The sequence below is a fragment of the Chionomys nivalis genome, chromosome 20 (genome assembly GCF_950005125.1).
Source record: "Chionomys nivalis chromosome 20, mChiNiv1.1, whole genome shotgun sequence".
Lineage (NCBI taxonomy): Eukaryota > Metazoa > Chordata > Mammalia > Rodentia > Cricetidae > Chionomys > Chionomys nivalis.
Window position 1 is genome coordinate 36,397,588 of NC_080105.1, and position 19,547 is coordinate 36,417,134.

Here is a 19,547-nt window from a genome sequence, read left to right on the forward strand (position 1 = left end):
GCCATGATTAGTTGTGACTTGAGCTTGAGCATGAACCAGTCTTGTGCATGCTGTCACAACCACTGTGACTTATGTGCAGCTGGCCTCCTATATCCAGGAGACATTGCTTCCTCATAGTCATTGACACTGCTAACTCTTACACTCTTTAGACCTCTTCTTCCACAATGATCCCTCCCTCTGTTGCTGAGAACCACACTAACACCCACAGGAATTCAATTTGTGCATCAAAAGAACATGGATTTCCAGTCACAGAATGTAACCAGTTGAATAAATCTTATTAATATTTGCTAAGAAGCCTAATAGATCCTTAATAAATATTTTGAAATTTTAAAATCAGACATTTTTTAGCTGAAAGCAATGTGGGGCTTTGTACAGTAAAGTTAATACTATACCACTGAGTTGGATTATCTGTTAATAAATTTCCTCATTGCTCTGACAGGAGCACCTTATAGGAAGAAGGGTTTGCTTTGGCTCACAGTTTGAGCGTGTCATAAACATAATAGCATGTAAATTCTGGAGTTAGGAACATGAGAAAGCTGCCCATGATTTGTTCATAGTTAGGAAGCAGAGAGAGGTACAGACTGGTGCTGACCTTGCTTTCCTTCTTTCTATTCACTCTGGGAACCCTGAAACTTCTGTAGGTGTCTCCCACAGTTATGGTTGGTCTTCCTGTCTCATCGAATGCACTCTATAAACTCTCCTTCAGACATTCCCAAAGGTTTGTTTCCCCAGTGATTCTAGTTTCTCTCAGGTTGACAATGTTAACCAACATCCCAAACTCTTAAGTAAAAATACAATAATCCACTTAATGTCCTTTTGAGATAAGACTCACTAAACAGTCCAGTCTAACCTAAATATAGTGATCCTTCTGTCTCAGCTTCCCGAGTGCTAGGATTAAAGGTGTTTTACACTATGCCCAGCTAAAAAGCAATCCTTTTAAAGAAGTTTTTGATGTGTTCAAATCACAGTATAGCAGATGGGATACCCTTATTTCCCATCGAAAAATGAAAGAAAAGCTCGCTCTTTCAAGCTCCCTTTTATTTGCTCTCTTACCTATGAATACTCAAACACAAAACATAAGTGAAAAGGGAAAAGTAAAACACGTTACTGCTCTTGCACTGTCCGAATAAGCTGACTGGTCTTGTTGAGATTAGAAGTCGAAGACTGAAGTGCCCGCAGGGTTGGATTCTCAGGAGACCTCTCTGCCTGGCTTGCTGATGGCCACAAAGCCATTCTGACCTCTGAGGATCATATGATATTCCCCTCCTAAAGCACCAACCCTACCGAACTAGGACTCTGTTTTTATCAAGTCTTTAGGCATAAATTCCTCTGTAAAGGCCATAGTTCTAAACACAGTCACACTGGAAGTTACATACATAGGAAGAACATACTGTAATCCTAACAGAAGATATAAAAAAAATTGACCCTGCTCTTCAACAACAGAAGAGTGAATTGGTATTGACACCATGTCTATGGGTCATCTTATATCTGCCTTTATACAAAACTAGGAAGAGAGTCTTTCTATTGGTTTCTCTCAGTTTATCCTTAGGGGAGGCCTATATGCCAGTAAAATTTAAGTCATATTGATGCTGAAACTTACAAGAGCAATTTCACTTGTATTTCCCTTTTTACTAATTTTTAAACTTTAAATTTCAACGATGTTATTTAATATCATGCCACTTCATAAATGAAAACTACTACCCAGGAAATTTCACCTGAATATACAATAACCAATTTTTAAAAGGTTCCTGTCAAACAGAATGACCTTGGCAATCCTGTATGTTCTTCCTCAAATAATTGCCACCAATATGTTTGTGAGAGCAGTTAAGAAGGGTGAGAAGGCTGGTACCACCCTGTTGTTTCAGCATTTGGGAGCTTGGAGCAGGAAGATTGCAAATTTGAGGCTAGCTTAGGACATATAGTAGGAGGTTTTGTTTTAAAGAACAAGCAAAAAACTGAAATGACGAAGACAGAGGCAGAAGGATCTTTGTGAATTTGAGGCCAACTTGGTCTGTAGTGCTAGCTCCAGGACAGCCAGGGTTGTGCATAGAAACGGTGTTTAGAAAAAACAAACAAAAGCAAAAATCCCCTTCAGTCAGGGCTGTACATAGAAACCATGTTTAGAAAAGCAAACAAAAACAAAATTCCCTGCAGCCAGGGCTGTACATAGAAACTGTGTTTAGAAAAACAAACAAAAACAAAAATCCCCTGAAAACCTTAAATGAAAAGTGACAAGATGTAATAAACTTTCTCATTAAAGAAATGAATGTATTGGCTCACATAAGAATTCTACAAAATGGATTTTACTTCATAAATAGCAGGATATAGGGTGTATTAGGCTTCTCTAATGAAACAAAAGTAATGGGATGGATATATATATACATATATATACATATATATATGTATATGTATGTGTATATGTATGTGTGTATCCTTCCTACACATATGTGTGTGCACACGCGTGCGCGCGTGCACACACACACACACATATACAGAGGTAGGTTTTAAAATAGTAACACAAAAAGAATTGCTTCAGTGATCTGAGAACCTGGTATTCTGAGGCTGGGTGTCTCAGCTTTTAGAACAGTCTCACAATGGCTGTCTTTCCCTTGGGAAAAGGCAGATAAGTTGATCAACAGATAAGCTAGTAGTTGCTCATTCTATAAAGACTGGGTGCCTCCTAGTCACGACCTGACACTGGAAGCCTAGAAAGTTCCAAGGTCCTAGTCCAGGACAGCAGCTGGGAAACAATGGTCCTGCTATCAGTGAAAAAAGCGGCAACAGGGCAGACTAATTCCAGGAAGATGGAGGCTAAGAGAGCAAATGGTAAGATGAACTTCCTTCTGCCACATTTTTTTTAATCCGTGCTGGTTTCAGAAGGTACTGTCCATATCCAGTGTGAGTCTTCTCATGTCAATCAAAGCAATCAAGATGGTACTTCAGGTAAGGCTCCTTCTCAGGCAACTCTAATCTGTCACAAATTGGCATCATAACCAAGTACAATACAGGAGGGAGCTCAAGTTAAATCATCTGGACTCAGTCTCTCTGCAAGGCTCTCAGATTTCATATTTCTCACCTCTGTTGCAAATAGCTTCACGCTGAGCCATATTATGTTTACATCTTGCTACTGTTTTCCATTAAAAAAAAAATCCTCTGATTCATCTCTGCTTGGGGGCTGAACTTACTCTTGGCTACTGTGTTTAGTGATGGGTATACTCATTCCCTAACAATGCTCTAAATGCCTAGTAATTAGGAAGACGTGATTTCCTTTTCAGAATCTCAAGGGTACAAGGACACAGAACATGGAACAGCCCTCACCGTGTGGTTCAATAACATTTAGGAACAATCTTCCTGATTGCTCATTGGACGGCTATTTTAACAGCTCAATTCTTTCACAGTGGAAATGAGTTATAATCAAGAAACCACACTGCATCCTAGGAGCCACTGGTCTATAAGTTACTCGTAGCTTGGGGGAGTATAAGAATAACCTCTGGGGTTTCTGTTACTCGCAGACTTGACTAAACACTGATTTTGTAATTCATTGCTGCCACCATCGCCTTTTGCTAAGCATTAAGTGAGATGTCAGCACTTTTATGAAGCAAAGTTATGGCTGGGCGGTGGTGGCACCAGCCTTTAATCCCAGCACTCGGGAGGCACAGGCAGGCGGATCTCTGTGAGTTTGAGGCCAACCTGGTCTACAAGAACTAGTTCCAGGACAGGCTCCAAAGCTACAGAGAAACCCTGTCTTGAAAACCCAAAAAGAAAGAAAGAAAGAAAGAAAGAAAGAAAGAAAGAAAGAAAGAAAGAAAGAAAGAAAAAGGAAGGAAGGAAGGAAGGAAGGAAGGAAGGAAGGAAGGAAGGAAGGAAGAAAGGAAGCAAAGTTAGGAAAAATCTTCCACTGGGCTTGGCATTCTTCAATACACCTCTAATACTTTCTCTCCTCCACTCAATCCTCAAAAATAATCTGTCACTGTGGTTTCCCCATAAGTATTTAAGAACGAAAAAAAAAAAAAAAACTCTGTAAAACCTGCTATAGGTCTAAGCATTTTGACACCTGGCTTAGTTGACGTTCAGCTCAATGACAACATAATGACCCTTAAACCAGCTTTTCCTCTCAAACATCCTTACAATACATTGTGGTTTAAGTTAGGCCTCATCACAATTCCATGGGAGATCATTGTAATAATAAATAAAAATGCAAATATCAGAACTGCTTTTCCATATTATAAGGCCAGTGTCACAGTAGGGACTAGAAACCCACCTACGTCTGAACCTGTACTTGGGATATTCTGAATGTATTTGATGCTTTCATCTAACTTAGAGTCTGTTTATTGCGATCCACCATTCACTAGGTCTCTTTTTCTGTTCTTTTTCTCGTCTAAACAAAACAAGCCAATCTACATTCATTTACAGCCAAAGTTTGACTGGTCAAACAAATGAAGGCAACTATATTCTGAATAAGGAGACTGGGTTCTCTGTTGAATTTTTGAGGTTTCAAGTACTCTATCTCTAAATACTGTTAGGAACAGCGGCGACCCATGTATTATGACTGCTCTTGATAGAAACCAATAGAATAAACACCACACACACACACACATAACTGACTTCTGCCAGTTCCATTAAGTCGGTTTGACTACAGTTAGCGGAAATATAAACATTTATGAATGTAAACAAAATATAGCAACAGTGACATATGAGTGAATACTGTCTTTCAGTTGCCTCCAAATCCAATTCAAGTTATAAACGACTCAGTAATTATGGGAAGTCACTTTTCTCTCATATAAGTTGGGAAACACTGTAGTAAATCAGAACTCCAATAACTAAGCACATTAAACTTTAAACAAGATTGGGAACAGTTTTTTTTTCTCCCTAAGCTTTACATTTTAAATCTCCTTACAACCTACAATTTTACAGACTAATTCTCAAAATAAATTATGGCTAACTTTCACTGTGCTGTTCCTATAGTAGCTCACATATTTGGATAACTTGTTTTGCGTGTTATAACATTTGTAACCCCAATCCCAAGAGACAAATGATAAAATGTTTATTCTGTATGAAGAAGGACATAAGAATTTCATCAAAATGTCTGAAATGTACAAATTTATAAATCAGCATATACAGTGCCCTACACCATACTTTTGAAATCCTAAATGAGCCTTGTTCAAATTCTTAAATTTGGACCTGATAATTTGGGGTTCCCAGGGTCTGAAATGATAAGCAAATAGTTTAAACAAACTAAACAGCCCCCAAATAGGTAAATTCCACTGTGTAGAATTTTTAAATTCCTCCTTTTAAATACCTTTACAAATTAAGATTCACTTAGAAATGGTACTAGGTAGTTCTAGTACAGCAAATAGCCTAACAAATGAGCTCTCACACATCTACAGAAATATATTTCACCAGAATTTAAGTATCTTAGTATTTTTTCCATTTTAAGTATTTACCACTCTCATAGCAAAAGTATCTTTAAACCTCCATGATTCAAATTTTTAGTATTCACGATTTAAATATAGGAATAGTAGCCTTTAAAATTCTTTCTATATTGAAATAAGTTACTCAAAATTGTTCTTACAATAGTATCTAAGTTTATTATAATTTATTTTTAAGAAATATCTCCTCAGTATTTATTGTAATGTTTGTTAAAGTGTGTAGTTTAAAACCGTGATTGATTTTGAGAACTTACTCATTTCCAGCACAAACAAAACTATTACTGTGCAGCTTAATTTGTAGACTTCAAATGTTCAACAACTTGGTTTTTAATATTGAAATAGAATTGAGCAGGGGAGAAAGAGGAAGAATGGAGAAAATATATAGCTCAATAAAAACAATGAAAAAGAAATAGAATTGAACATCAACATCATTTTAAAGGTTGAAAGCTCCGCTAATCAACAATACTTTGGTAAAAGTAATGTTTTTCTTTCTTATTCAAGTTTCTGCCATCTCTGTGTTTCGTGGAATTTCAAAAATATAGTCACATTACCTGAAAATCTCAGTAAGTGACCTGAATTAGAATATATATATATGTATATAAGAATCATATATATATATATATATATATATATATATATATATATATATATATAACAAAATTAGTTCATACTGGATTAAGGTGATAGGAACATACCCAGAGAAGAAGATCTAAAATACTGTAACTGCATCCAAAGCCACCAAGATTGGTAAGAGACACCAGGGGCTGGGAAGAAGCAAACACAGATTCCACAGAACCTTGAAAAAACGAGGTGTTTCCATAAGCTCCTTTATTTTAATCTTATGAACTCCTAAACGGTGAATTTCTATTTTAAGCTACATAGCCCCAGTCATTTGTTATGACAACCGTTGGAAAAACACTTTCGGTTCCAGGTTGTCTCCAAAGTTCATTCCAACAATCAGTCCACATCTCACTCTTCATTGGAGGACATGTAACAGCTCTGCTTAGGCATCTAACAGCATTGTTCCCTTCATAAGGGGAAGAATAAGCACAAATCTCATAGAATGTTAACTTGAACCTCCACTAAATTGTCTTGAAGTTTTCTGCTAGACTGGACACCGCTGTCTTTGCCATCTCTGTAGTGTAGCGTCCACCCTCACAGCAAATCCTCTCACAGTTCTCTTCAACACATCCTCTGGCTTTATTCCTGCCCCTTCTGACTTGTGAAGTAAGATCCAAAATCTGTATGATGATTGTTGAATAAACACAATATCTGGGATTTCATCTATTAAAAATCTCATTAAGGCAATTGATTACCATAAATTATCAGCTCTTTGCAGAAATTTCCCAAGTTGTGAAGTCCTTCAGATCAAAGTGCAACCAGGTAAATACAAACTTAAATATCCACATTCAGGATTAAAATATGACAACTACCATTGTAATAAGTTTAACCCTAAAATCTAATGCTAACAGAGAAGAGAGAGAGGAGAAAAAAGAAAAAAAAGAAAGGAAGGGTTGAAGAGAGAGAGAGGAGAGAGGGAAGCCCAGGGAGAGAAAGTGATTACAAGCATGAGTAAGGATTATAGCAATACACATGTTTCTCTGGGTATACTCATCATAAACTGAAAATATCATAAATCAATAAAACAAAGGATACACCTAAGCTCCCAATCCTCTAAATTCAGCAACACAACACACTATGATCTTAGTCCTTCCTTTACTCTGAACTCAAGGCCGGCTGGGTGCTGTCTTCTGCTTCCGCTCGTCTGCGTTTCTAGAGGGTACAAGATTGCATGTCAGGGCCACGAGAGAGAAAGCCAACTCAGAGGTCAAACCTCCAAGTTCAGTTCCTGTTGAGCATGTGTTGCTTTTGCAGCATTGTGTTGTTCACGACCATTAAGTCAAGCCACTGTAGGTTGAGAACTGTCTGTAATGACTAGTTCCTCCCCGGCCATTTGTAACTTTAAAGAAAGATTTTTGCACGAAGCACTTTCATCATTTATTATTCATCATTATTCATCCTAAATAAATGTTTAGGATCTGCTGTGGCTCTGTCAGCATTGTTGTGAATGCGTTAACTTCTTTAAGTTAAATATATTTCAAATGTAACGAAATACTATTTACAAAAAATTACTGCTGAGTGGCCACAGATGCTCTACCATTTGGACTTGTAAGATGTCAATATTTACCGTATTAACTACGTATTTCATCTGAGTGCTGCCAAGGCCTTGCTGTAACCACCTTCCAGGCTGCTTAGGGTAAACCTTTATCATAGAATTTGTTTTTACTTGTATACTTGTACATATAAACAATAGATTGTATTGTTTTGTTTGTTCTACATCATAAATGAATTATAATCTCTAATTTTCAGCTAGGTCTTTAACTTTTTAAGTTTTATCATGATATGCAATAATGCTATAGGGAAGTTCCTATGTTGTGATAAGGAAAAAACTTTTAAGTAAATGTAATCATATGATAATTTTAATATGTCACCTAATATATAGCAGTATGTTGTCATGCTTTTCTCTATTTCCTATGTGTTTAGCTTAACCATTATATTTCATGTTTCTAAAATACATAATGTGGTGGATTGAATAGGAATGACCCCCATAGACTCACATATTTGAATGCTTGATCATTAGAGAGTCATGCTACTTGTCAGGGATTGGTTGTGGCCTCCTTGGAGGAAATGTGTCACTGAGGGGTGGGCTTTGGAGTTTCCAATGCTCAAGGACCAGTCTTTCTCTTTCCTGCTGCCTACCAAAATATAGAACTATCAGCTGGCTCTGCAGCACCATGGCTGTCTGCATGTCATCGTGCTTCTAGCCATGACAATAACGAATTAAACCTCTAAATCTGAAAGCAAATCGTTTTCCTTTATAAGCGTTGTTGTGGTCATGTTGTCTCTTCACAACAATAGAACATTGACTAAGACATAATGTAGTATAATGATGATAAAAATTCCTCTATTCTGAATATTTAACATATTTCTTTTTTGCTCAACCTTTGAAATTATCCCTTAATAAATAAAAATAAATTACCGAAATTATTAATCTTTATTATAATTAGAGGTATCTCATTTGAATAGATTAGCAAATATTTTTATATTATCTGGTTTATTACTTTTCTTTTGATGTCTTATAGAAATATAGATGGAATATGTGTATAATAATGATTCTTATTTTCTGTACAGACTTAGAGATATAAAATATATCACAACCATAGTCCTCCCTTAGGTACTTAACCTTATAGAGTATTAACATACATAACAGCAAATTTTGGCTGTTTTCAAAGGCAGCAATAACTGTGTCTCATTATTAATTAATTAATTAATTAATTAAACCAGTAACTTCCTGATTTTGGTTGTCATCATCTGCAGTTTTCCCATGAAGGAACCACTGTTGCAGTTCCTTGTCTTGCAGATTCAAATCTCTCTGTGTTTAAGGTGGCTAAGCAGACATTCAGTCAAAAAATTTCTGTCTACCACGAATCAGCAGATAAGCAACAAGTCCTCACCTCTAGCTGAAGAGACTTAGCTATTAGAATATATATAACTGCAGGGCAGCGGCTTCCACCAGCCCCCTGCCCTGCTAATGGCAAGCTCACAGGAGGCAACACTGTCAGTTACTCCCTTAACAAGACTCAAAACAATGTAAATTAAATCAATCTTTTCATGACGTTACCTTGCTTTTACTATACATGCCAAACTGCTTAATCTAGAGACCTTGGCAAACAATACAGTCCATTTTTCTATTGTTTCTTTTCCTAAGATTTTTAACAATTCAATTACGTCATCTTCTGAAGTCCTTCATTCAGGAAGATCTCATTATTTATCAACACATATGGCCTTTCTGGTAGCTGCTTGTCATACGAGCCCTAGGGTACCACCTGCATTCTACTGTGTGCTGGAAAGATAGCAAAGGTATGAATCACGTGGGGGAAAGATAACCCATGCACACCTGGAATACAGGGTGGAGAATTGAGAGGGAAGGTAGAGAGGGAAACAAAGAACATTTAAGATGAGGACCCAGATACAAAAAGTATAGAGGCTTCTTTGGAACACTGGAGAGTCACAAGACTGATGAAGAGGGAAGAAGGAGAAGGTAGAAGAGAAGGAGGATAAGCACAAGGAGGTGGAGGAGAAGGAAAGGGAGGAGGAGAAGGGAAAGAGGAGGAGGGAAAGAAAGAAAAGGAAGAGGAAAACACAAAGAAATGGAAGATAGTTTTTCAATGGATCATAGGAGATAATGATCAAACATTAAACGACAACCTGAATTACTCTGGGAGTCTTAGTTATTGGGCAGACATATTCCTACTGGAACCTGCCATCATTCTACAGAATTGTATTTGTAGCTACTCAAGATACTAAACTGACTCTGTGACCAGGTAACAAACATTTACTTCTTATGCTCTTTTTATGCTGCTCACTCACACTATTGGAGACTGAAGGCAGCCACAGAAAACCTACAAATGAATAGTTGAATATACATCCAAACAAACTTTACCTGAAGATCAGACAGTAGGTTGGAATTACCCAAGGGCTAAAATATTCCTCAATGGCAAAGAAGAGCTCCAGAAAGTAGTAGAAAATTATTCAGTAAATTATAGAAATGACTACTAAACTCTTATCTAAAACTATCCAGTAGGTCTTGAATTCCTGCAGCAGCTTGTCAGAGTTGACTACTAGTCCCTGTTTGACAAGAACAAATGTTACATGAGAAAATGGTGAATATGAATATCTACACACATAAATATAAAGGTTTTAGTACAGACAGATCATGTGCTATTTCTGCTGATTTAACCACAAAATAAAAACTTTAAATTTTAGATAAATAAAAATTCTGTGCTTGCACATAATTTTAAGGAATTCATTGTTTATTTTAAACCTTCTAAAAATCATATTAACTTTAAAGAAAGGATAGTTGCTTAAGTAAAATTCTTCCCAGAACCCAGAAATATGTCTGATGCAGTGGATTTTGTTTAGTTACATGTATTTTGATAATATGCATAATATTTTCTCTTCTAACAGCTGAAAAATAGGGGCCCACCGAGTTTAGCACATGTGGCAATGTCCACTAACATTGTCTAAAGCAGATCCCAAATCCAGAGTGCCTCCTGAGTTTATCAGTTTGGTTATACTGTGTAAACAGGAAAGAAAAAGAATATAAGGATAATTATCTAATTATAACTAATATTGAGCCAATGTAGCATGGTTATTAAAATATTTTTATGGAAAAAACGTGAAATTTGTCACTTGAAACTCTGCCTTTGACAAGGAAATGGCGTACCACCCTCTCTCTAAACACACCATGTTTATCACATGACCTTGCTTATTGGCCAGTCTGTTTAATCCACAGAAAGGTTTCTAGCCTACTCCATGTTGTTGGAAGGCTTGTCTGCATAGTTTGAAAGTGTCATTAAGAAAACTACTGGAGGGCTGGAGAGATGGCTCAGCGGTTAAGAGCATTGCTTGCTCTTCCAAAGGTCCTGAGTTCAATTCTCAGCAACCACATGGTGGCTCACAACCATCTGTCATACCCTCTTCTGGCCTTCAGGCATACACGCAGAAAGAATATTGTATACGTAATAAATAAATAAATAAATAAATAAATAAATAAATAAATAAAAAAGAAAAGAAAACCACTGGAAGAGGGTGTTAGGACAGCTTCACCGTGCAACTAGAGATAAGCAACCTTCTGGAGTTGGAACAACCGTAGAGAAAAGCCATTATATGTATTGCAAAAATCCCAGGGGAAGGTGTCTGTCTTGCTAAACATACTAGCATGTTAGAAAGATATTTGTGTTGGTTTTATTCATGTAACTATAAGCTAGTTAAGTTCAGGAGGAACTCTGACCTTCAGCCTTCCAGACAAATATTACAGTCAATATTTTGGGTATGAAATGCCATGGATAGTGCCTATGAACTTCGGTTTGTCATGCAAGCTGCCCCTAGTGGTATTAGCGACTACACCTAGGCATTCCTATTGGAGGGAAACATCGCACTACTGTTGTACATCTTTAGCCTTGCTTTGTGGTTTTCAATTCAAGACAGGATCTCATTAAGTTGCCTGGCCTGGCCTTGAACTCACACTTTAGAGCAAAGGCAAGCCTTGAATTTTTTAGGTCTCCCACTTCAATCTAACAAGCAGCTGACTCAGAGAAACTGAATGGATGTGAGTAAGATTTCTACACTGAGCCTCTTTCCAATCTCAGAAGTGACAAAGGGTTAGCAGAGATGGTCATGTGTCAATAATTAGTATATAATTGAAAACATCCAGATGATAGGCTTGCATTGGCATATTACAGTCATTCTCCTTGAAAACAATGAATTATTTCACTATTAGAGCTTTTTCTTTTCTTTTAAATTTAGTTTTTTAAATCTTTGACAACTACTTACTTGCATACAATTCATTGATGTCATAGTCTTTCTACACCATTATCCTCTCTTCTGTCCTTCCATTTCTTGTCACTTTTTTATGCTACCCAAGTAGACCCTTTCCATTTCCATGTGTGTGCGTGTGTATGCATGTGTGTCTGTGTGTGTGTGTGTGCATCTGCACCAATCTCTGGTGTGTGCTCATAATTGCTTTGGCCATACCATATTTAGAAGACAGCATTTTATAAAACTCATTCCTATTCTCCTCCTCTTACATCCCTGTAATCTGATTTTCTGTGATGTCTTCTGAGCCTTGGTGTGGGTGAAATAGATGTCCCACTAAGGGCTCTTTCTAATATAACATGCCTCCTTTCTTAAGTGTACAATATCATCCTCTGGTTTGTGCATCTCAAAATGTGGGATGTGGGTGCTGGGCCAGAAACACCAACACCACCTGGGAACTTGTTGCACATGGAAAATATGAGGTTCCACTTAGGTCATACTAAATTCGGGCCAGAAGTTTAGGATTTTGCTGCATACCAAGAATTAAGAACCACTGCCCCAGGACAAGCAAGGCGCATCAATGGTACCTGTAGAGAAAGAAGATATTAAGAATGCTTCTATACACAAGTGTGGGGACAGCCAAGCATACATAATTAAATGTTTGAGTATGTCAGTTTATCCCTGAATGAAATATATATATATTTATATATGTATATATATTTATATATGTATATATATATTTCATTCAGGGATAACACTTCTGAGCAAAATATGACACTATTAATAAAGAAATCTTTATGAAATCTTTCTTAAATTTTTTTTTATTTTCTTAGGCACTTGATTTAAATGATTAATAAATGATTAGGTCACTCATAGATTTTTCTCAGTAGTTGAGAGTTTGGATCCTGTCATAGCAGGCTACTTATATTTTAAAAATTTTTAGTTTTTGCTTGAGTGAAAAATAGATTTGTTTATTGGAATGATTCCATTCATTCTGTAGAAAAAGAACATAGTTATAATAATGTCTTTCTACATGCCACACCACCTATGATGCTCCTGTGTAGCTGAGTTAGTCATTGTATGAAAGCTTCAACCTCCTTTAAATATTGCTCTATTACTATTTCAACAAAATTTACTTGAATCAGGAGAAAATGCCCCTGAATATTTCTTAAGTATAATAAACTCTAAAAACCAAAACCACCAAAATTATACTTGGACAGCTGAGAACTATTTGCTATTTTTATTTTATGAGTCTTGTAGGTATGTTTGTCTGTGCAACATGCGGCTCCTTTGTTTCCAAAGATGCTAGAAAGACATTCCTTGCAACTGCAGTGATAATGGGTGTGAGTCACTGTGTGGATGGTAGGGATCACTCACTGGTACTCTGGAAAAATAAGCAAGTGCTTTAATCACTGAGTCGTCTATCCAACACTCTCCGGTTTGTTTTATAATTTAGTATGACTCAGACCTTTAATTGAAAGGATACATTTAAATATTACTTTATATTTTTATATATACAGTGTATCTAAATCAAATACAGCATATACATGAAATATTAAATTGGATTTAAATAGACTTACTCATTGGCTGTTGTGATTATAGAGATGATGATATTGTTAGCATAAGTATTTTTTAAATTGTTTTATTATTTGACAGTTTATGCATATAATGAATGTGGTCATGTTTCACACCTCCAGTTCCCCCCACTCACCACCTACTCTCCCAGCCAAACCCTCTGTTACTCTCCTGTCTGTGTGTGTGTGTGTTTCAAACTCCCTGGGTTTATTCAGGATTGCTTGTCTGGGCATATGTGGGAGATTATTTACTGGTACATGGCCAGCTTACCAGAGGCTACACCACTGAAGAAATTGGCACCTGCTCCCTAGGGAGATGAGAAATTTTAAACATTTAGAGGGGAAAAAAATCTATGAAGTCATAAAACAAGGGATGCTCTTGATATTTCTAAGTATAACTACTTGCTTTTCTCTGAATAAGATTACTCTGTTTAGTTTGACAATCTACTGTTTTGATCCTCTTAACTGTTGAGAGTTATGGATTAAACATTAGCGAATTAGGAAAATAATGACACACTCTGTGGCACATTTTACAAATATGTGAAAATTTATGAGAAATCTATAAAGCTGCAATAAACTGGTATGCATCAAGGTCATTGGAGAAATCTGAAGTCTTCTAATATATTTAAATGTTACTTCAGCTTTACAGGAAAGCAATGCTTGCAGTTAAACTCTTTTGCCAATAGGTGGCGAAAAAGTTTAATCATTCCAATAGTTTAGTTTACTGAAGAAATGTATCAAACACTTTCCTAAAAAGAAATAAAAGTGCCAGGGTTCACCTCCAATTACCTCAAAAAATTAGTGCAGCAATATGCATATAATCAGTCTTTGCTGCCTATGTTACAGCTACTCTTAAGAATGTTCGACTGGTTGATGGCACTGGACCTCACGAGGGCAGAGTGGAAGTCTTCCACCAAGGCCATTGGGGCACAATCTGTGATGACCGCTGGGATATACGTGCTGGACAAGTCGTCTGCAGGAGTCTAGGATACCAAGGTGTGCAAGCCGTGCACAAGAGAGCTCACTTTGGACAAGGTAACCAAAAATCAGGTTGTTTCTTTAAAACCTGAAGTTAGCTTTTTAAAACATTCCTTGGAGAATTTCAAACACGAGGACTGAATGTTCATCACCCATCTCCCTTTCTCTTCCAACTCCATCCACCCTGTGTCCAAATTCTCCAAAGTAGGCAGGATTGTTTGTTTGCTTGTTTGTTTGTTTACCATTTGGAAACCAAGTAGGTACAGAAGCATGTAAGCCAAAAGAAAAGAATTCTGCACAAAAGTTTTGAGGGAAAGTAAATGCCTTTAGAAAATATGCATATAGATACATATTATGTATGCATATGTATATAAGAATATGTATGCATATACATGTATATACATGATATATATGTATATATATCGCTTTCCCTGACAGCTTAATATCTAGATTTTATTCAAGTTTGCTGGTTAGTTGGCAAAGCCAGTAATATCATTGGTCAGGAAGATGGAGAGGGATAAGTATGTGTGAGTTATTGACAGAATGTAGTACATCATTGGTGGATGAGTTTGCACAACTGATTCTGGAGATGTTTGTTCAACATTTGTGTTGACTTATAAACTATCGGTGGTGGATTTAGAGGAGGGTCCCAACCTCTGTTCAAATGCCACAGAAGTAAAGTTTGTCATCCTCCTCATTTGGCTTGTAAAACATGGGATACTTCTTTGGCTACATATATGCTAATATATCTCACCTAGATGGCAGCAACCAATTCTACGACTACATTAAAGAGCTAGGAGAAGCCGGGCGGTGGTGGCACATGCCTTTAATCCCAGCACTCGGGAGGCAGAGGCAGGCGGATCTCTGTGAGTTCGAGACCAGCCTAGTCTACAGAGCTAGTAGTTCCAGGACAGGCTCAAAGCCACAGAGAAACCCTGTCTCGAAAAACCAAAAAAAAAAAAAAAAAAAAAAAGAGCTAGGAGAGAATTTACAATGGAAAATATCCTTAAATGTACACCCATAAATATTTCATTGTAAATTGGTATTTCTAAATTTGTACCTTATAATAAGTCTAATATGTAATAAAACATCTTAAACATCTACAAATGTTTTGATTCTGGATAACAAAGAGATAAAGGAAACATATATACACTTTCATTTTCATCTATGTTTTCTAGATATTCCAGCCTTCAAATAGGTTTCTCTGTATTGAAGTTCTAGCTTTTGTAAATTTATATCATTATTATTCCTGATGCATGTGGTCAATCAGAAAAAAAAATAGAGAAGGAATTTATGTAAAATTATAAAGTAATATGTCATCTCATATATATTTAAATATTGGAAAATTATCATAACTCAATACTAGAATAAAATTAGATGTTTAATATTCCCATTAGAGATATGATTTATGACATGATACCACAATTTAGTGATAACTATGAAACTGATATTCTGAGCACATTAATAGTATTGACAATGGGTCATGATTACATTCTTTTCTTAAATTAATTCCCATAATAGGTAATAAGAGATGGATTTGAGCAGAGACTCCAGATTCTATGTTTTCAAATGCATGCTTTAATCTGGTGAAGAAACCACATGTAAGATAACAGATTCCTGGTGTGCACAGTTTGTGTCAAACATTAAGTTCCTGGTTATCTATTATTTAATTTGTGCCATAAAATGTGAATTGAAAACACAAAAGAAATGTAAAATACCTATATTTCCCATAATACCATGGATTGACATGGTTACAAACTTCTCATCCCTGTCACACCTTCAGGACTTTTATTCTACGTTTTAGTTGTGATTTTTTTATTATGGGATCCCACATCTATACACAAAGCACTAGAGATGCGAAGGCAGGAGGATATGAAGTCAAAGCCTAGGCTACCTATCAAGACCCTCTCAAATAAACAAAACAAATGAAAAGAGCAACAATGATATGTGTAGAGGTTAAGCATCCTTCTACCCTTAAATTTACTTTTTAGAATAAAATGCTTTGGATCAATGGGTTAATTTTTTTCTAAAAGAAGAGCTAAAAGAACTGAAATGGCAATGTGAGTGTCCATATGCTATAGAAAAAACTAAGTATCTGCTTGATTTAAAAAATAGAATATAAATATGTTTTTTAAATAAATATTTTAAACATATTTATAAATAAAATATATTCAAAGGCTTGGTCACTTATGAAGTCAGCATCTCTGGGTTTAACAGAATTTGCCATTTCTGCCTCAATGCTTGTTTTCTTGGTAAGTGGCTGATCCTACTTAGAATAACAACAGATAGAGAACTTGTATTCTTAATCGCTATCTTCATTGCAAAAGAAAATTCCAAATCTATAGCTATACTTGTTTCACTGAGACCCGTGCAGTTAATTCATCTCTCATATCTTCAGACGAACCTTTCATCTACTACAGAAAGAACATTGCATCAAAGTGACACAAATAGAGTAATTTTAATTCGGGAGTATTAATGAGCTTCAGTAAAGTGCAATGTGGTTCTGCACCTTATTTCTCTGAGCTTGAAGACTTGCTATGTATTTCAAGTTTGTTTTCAATAGATCCTTACAACCTAGAGGGAAATAGCATTGGGAACGGGCATGATCCTGAGATTGTGTTAACTGTAAGAACTAGCGTCACAAGTCAAATATTCTGGAGATGCCCTCCCTAGGCATCTTGAGAGGCATACTTCACCATCTAGAAGATTCTAAATCCAGTCCAGTTAACAATGTGGTTTAATCATCACATGGTTTTTCCAAGTTTGTATTCATTCCCAGGAAATATACATCTGAGCACACTGCCTGAAAATGCTTTCTCTTCCAGCAGAGAGTAAAATGATAGGATTTTGCATCAAGTGATGTGGTGAGGAGGCTGCTAGTCCTGAAATAATCACACAGATACTGTATTAATTAAATCACTGCTTGGCCCATTGTTCTAGCTTCTTATTGGCTAATTCTTACATCATAATTTAACCCATCTCCATTAATCGGTGCATCACCACAAGGTCATGGCCTACCAGCAAAGTTTCAGCATGTCTGTTTCCGGAGGTGGCTCCATGGCTTCTCCCTGACTCTGTGTTCTTTTCTCCTAGTATCCAGATTAGTTCTTCCCACCTAGCTCTGTTCCCCTATAGCTCTGCTATAGGCCCAAAGCAGTTCCTTTATTAACCAATAATATTCACAACATACAGAGGTAAATCTCACATCAAAGTGAAAGTGAAATTATTTATGTAGCTTTTCAATGATAAATCTCTTAAATGCTCTCTTTTTGACATAACAGAGTTATATTTTAATAGGTCTAACTTAATGAGGCTGTGCATGTATGGTATATAGTAAATCTGAACACTGTCTCAAAACTTCTTCCAATAAATACAGTAGAAACACACATTACTTTTTTTTTTTTTTTTTTTTGGTTTTTCGAGGCAGGGTTTCTGTGTAGCTTTGGTGCCTGTCCCGGAACTAGCTCTTGTAGACCAGGCTGGCCTCGAACTCCCAGAGATCTGCCTTCCTCTGCCTCCCGAGTGCTGGGATTAAAGGCGTGCGCCACCACCATTCGGCCACATTACTTTATCTTACACATGTCTGAGCACTTTATGAAGCAAATTAGAAAAACCAGAAGCTGTAGAACTCAGAAGATGTACATTGACGCCTCGGCACTGGTACTTTTATCTCAGCATTTCAATAAAATGAGAAACATGCTGTCACATACCTGTTTAGAATATTTAAGGTACTAGCCTGTGGAAAGCACCCAATAGAAGCCCCTGCCCAGCACTGCCTAGTACTCAGAGGTCTGTGCTCACAAGCAGTTCACACTCAACAATGAGAAGTCCATTTGGCTTTCTGCTTGAAAGAAGAGGCAGAATTATGTAGAATAATGTAGAACAATACCACACAGTGACCTCAGAGCTAGTCTGTGAGTCAGAAAGATCCAAGCAGTCTTCCCCCGTGAGAAAAGCAGTCTGACGAGACTACTCCACATCAGCCCAACTCTCCTTCAGTTCTGTAGAACTCACGACCAGCCTACTGAAAAGGGGGTAGATAATTTAAACAATGAAACAAGATGAGTGTGGAAACAGACATAAACAAAACCAAGATGGGTTGTTCTGAATAAAAAAATGAAAACATTTTGAAATATAGGTGTCGTGGTTTACATCATGGAATATTATATGAGACAGAGTTTCCCAGTAAGCTACTTTGGGATTAGACCCCATGAACAACAATTTTTGTAAGAAATTTAGGACTTTGTTCTAATATCTCTCCACATTTACTTACAGTTTCACCCAGGAGGTGGGAAAAAGGCAAATCTGATGGCAGAATAGAGACAAAAAAGAAAACCTAGAGATAAGAATGAATGATAGGTAGCAAAAGACGAACATGCTTGTGAGTTTTAACTAGTTACTGTTTGCTTGGGAAAATATGAAGCATCCAGTTAATTTTATATTGTCTACAATTACCAAAATTTAAATAAAAGAATAAAAATTTTAATTCATCCACTTTGTACAATTCACCCATTTCAGAGAGAATGTAGTTTTCTGGACACAGTTTCTTCTAACACATATTTCCTTTTTTTCCCTTTTTCTTTGGAAGTTTCAAAATAGTAAACCTGACTTACCAGAGATAATCCTCGTTAGCTTTAAGAACAATTAGTTTTAGAGCTGCAAGGAAAATGATTTATTGGAATAAAGCTTAAAGCATACTCCTTTAAATAGGTTCTTTCATTTGCATATGTTGTTTGCATAAAGTAGAATTTTTTTTTTCCTGAGTAGTAGAAACTGGTAAGTTTCTGGCAGTGAAGAGAGTCATCTGACCTTTGTTGTTGTTGGAGGGAGAAGGACCCTGTTCTCTGTCCAGGCTCTCCCATCTTCTTTCGTGTAGCAAACAAAGATGAACTTTATCAGACAATGGTGCTTTTCCAGGATTCCACTAATGAAAGTGAGAACTGAAACAAAAATACATGTTTACTTTCTCCTAAATTAATCACTCTAAGCTCTAAACTTTAGAACAGAAGCAAATGAAAATTCTCGTCTTATTACTGTCTCCTGCTCATTCTTAGCTGACTCCCACTTTTAATACTTAGTTTTCCAGTGAAATATTTCAAAAAAAAAAAAAACAACGCAAAAGGAGAGAGGTAACAACCCAAATTTAACTCTTAACTCTACATCTTTGACCTATATTGCAGTGAATGGT

At 36.5% G+C, this 19,547-nt stretch overlaps 1 protein-coding gene across 1 annotated transcript in view; it reads left to right on the plus strand.

Moving 5' to 3' along the window:
* Positions 1–19,547, plus strand: part of Msr1 (macrophage scavenger receptor 1) — a 63,469-nt gene that overhangs the window by 37,977 nt on the left and 5,945 nt on the right. The window contains exon 9 of the mRNA XM_057752911.1: positions 14,228–14,416. Coding sequence (XP_057608894.1) covers positions 14,228–14,416 — 189 coding nt within the window. The remainder of the gene's footprint in view (positions 1–14,227; positions 14,417–19,547) is intronic.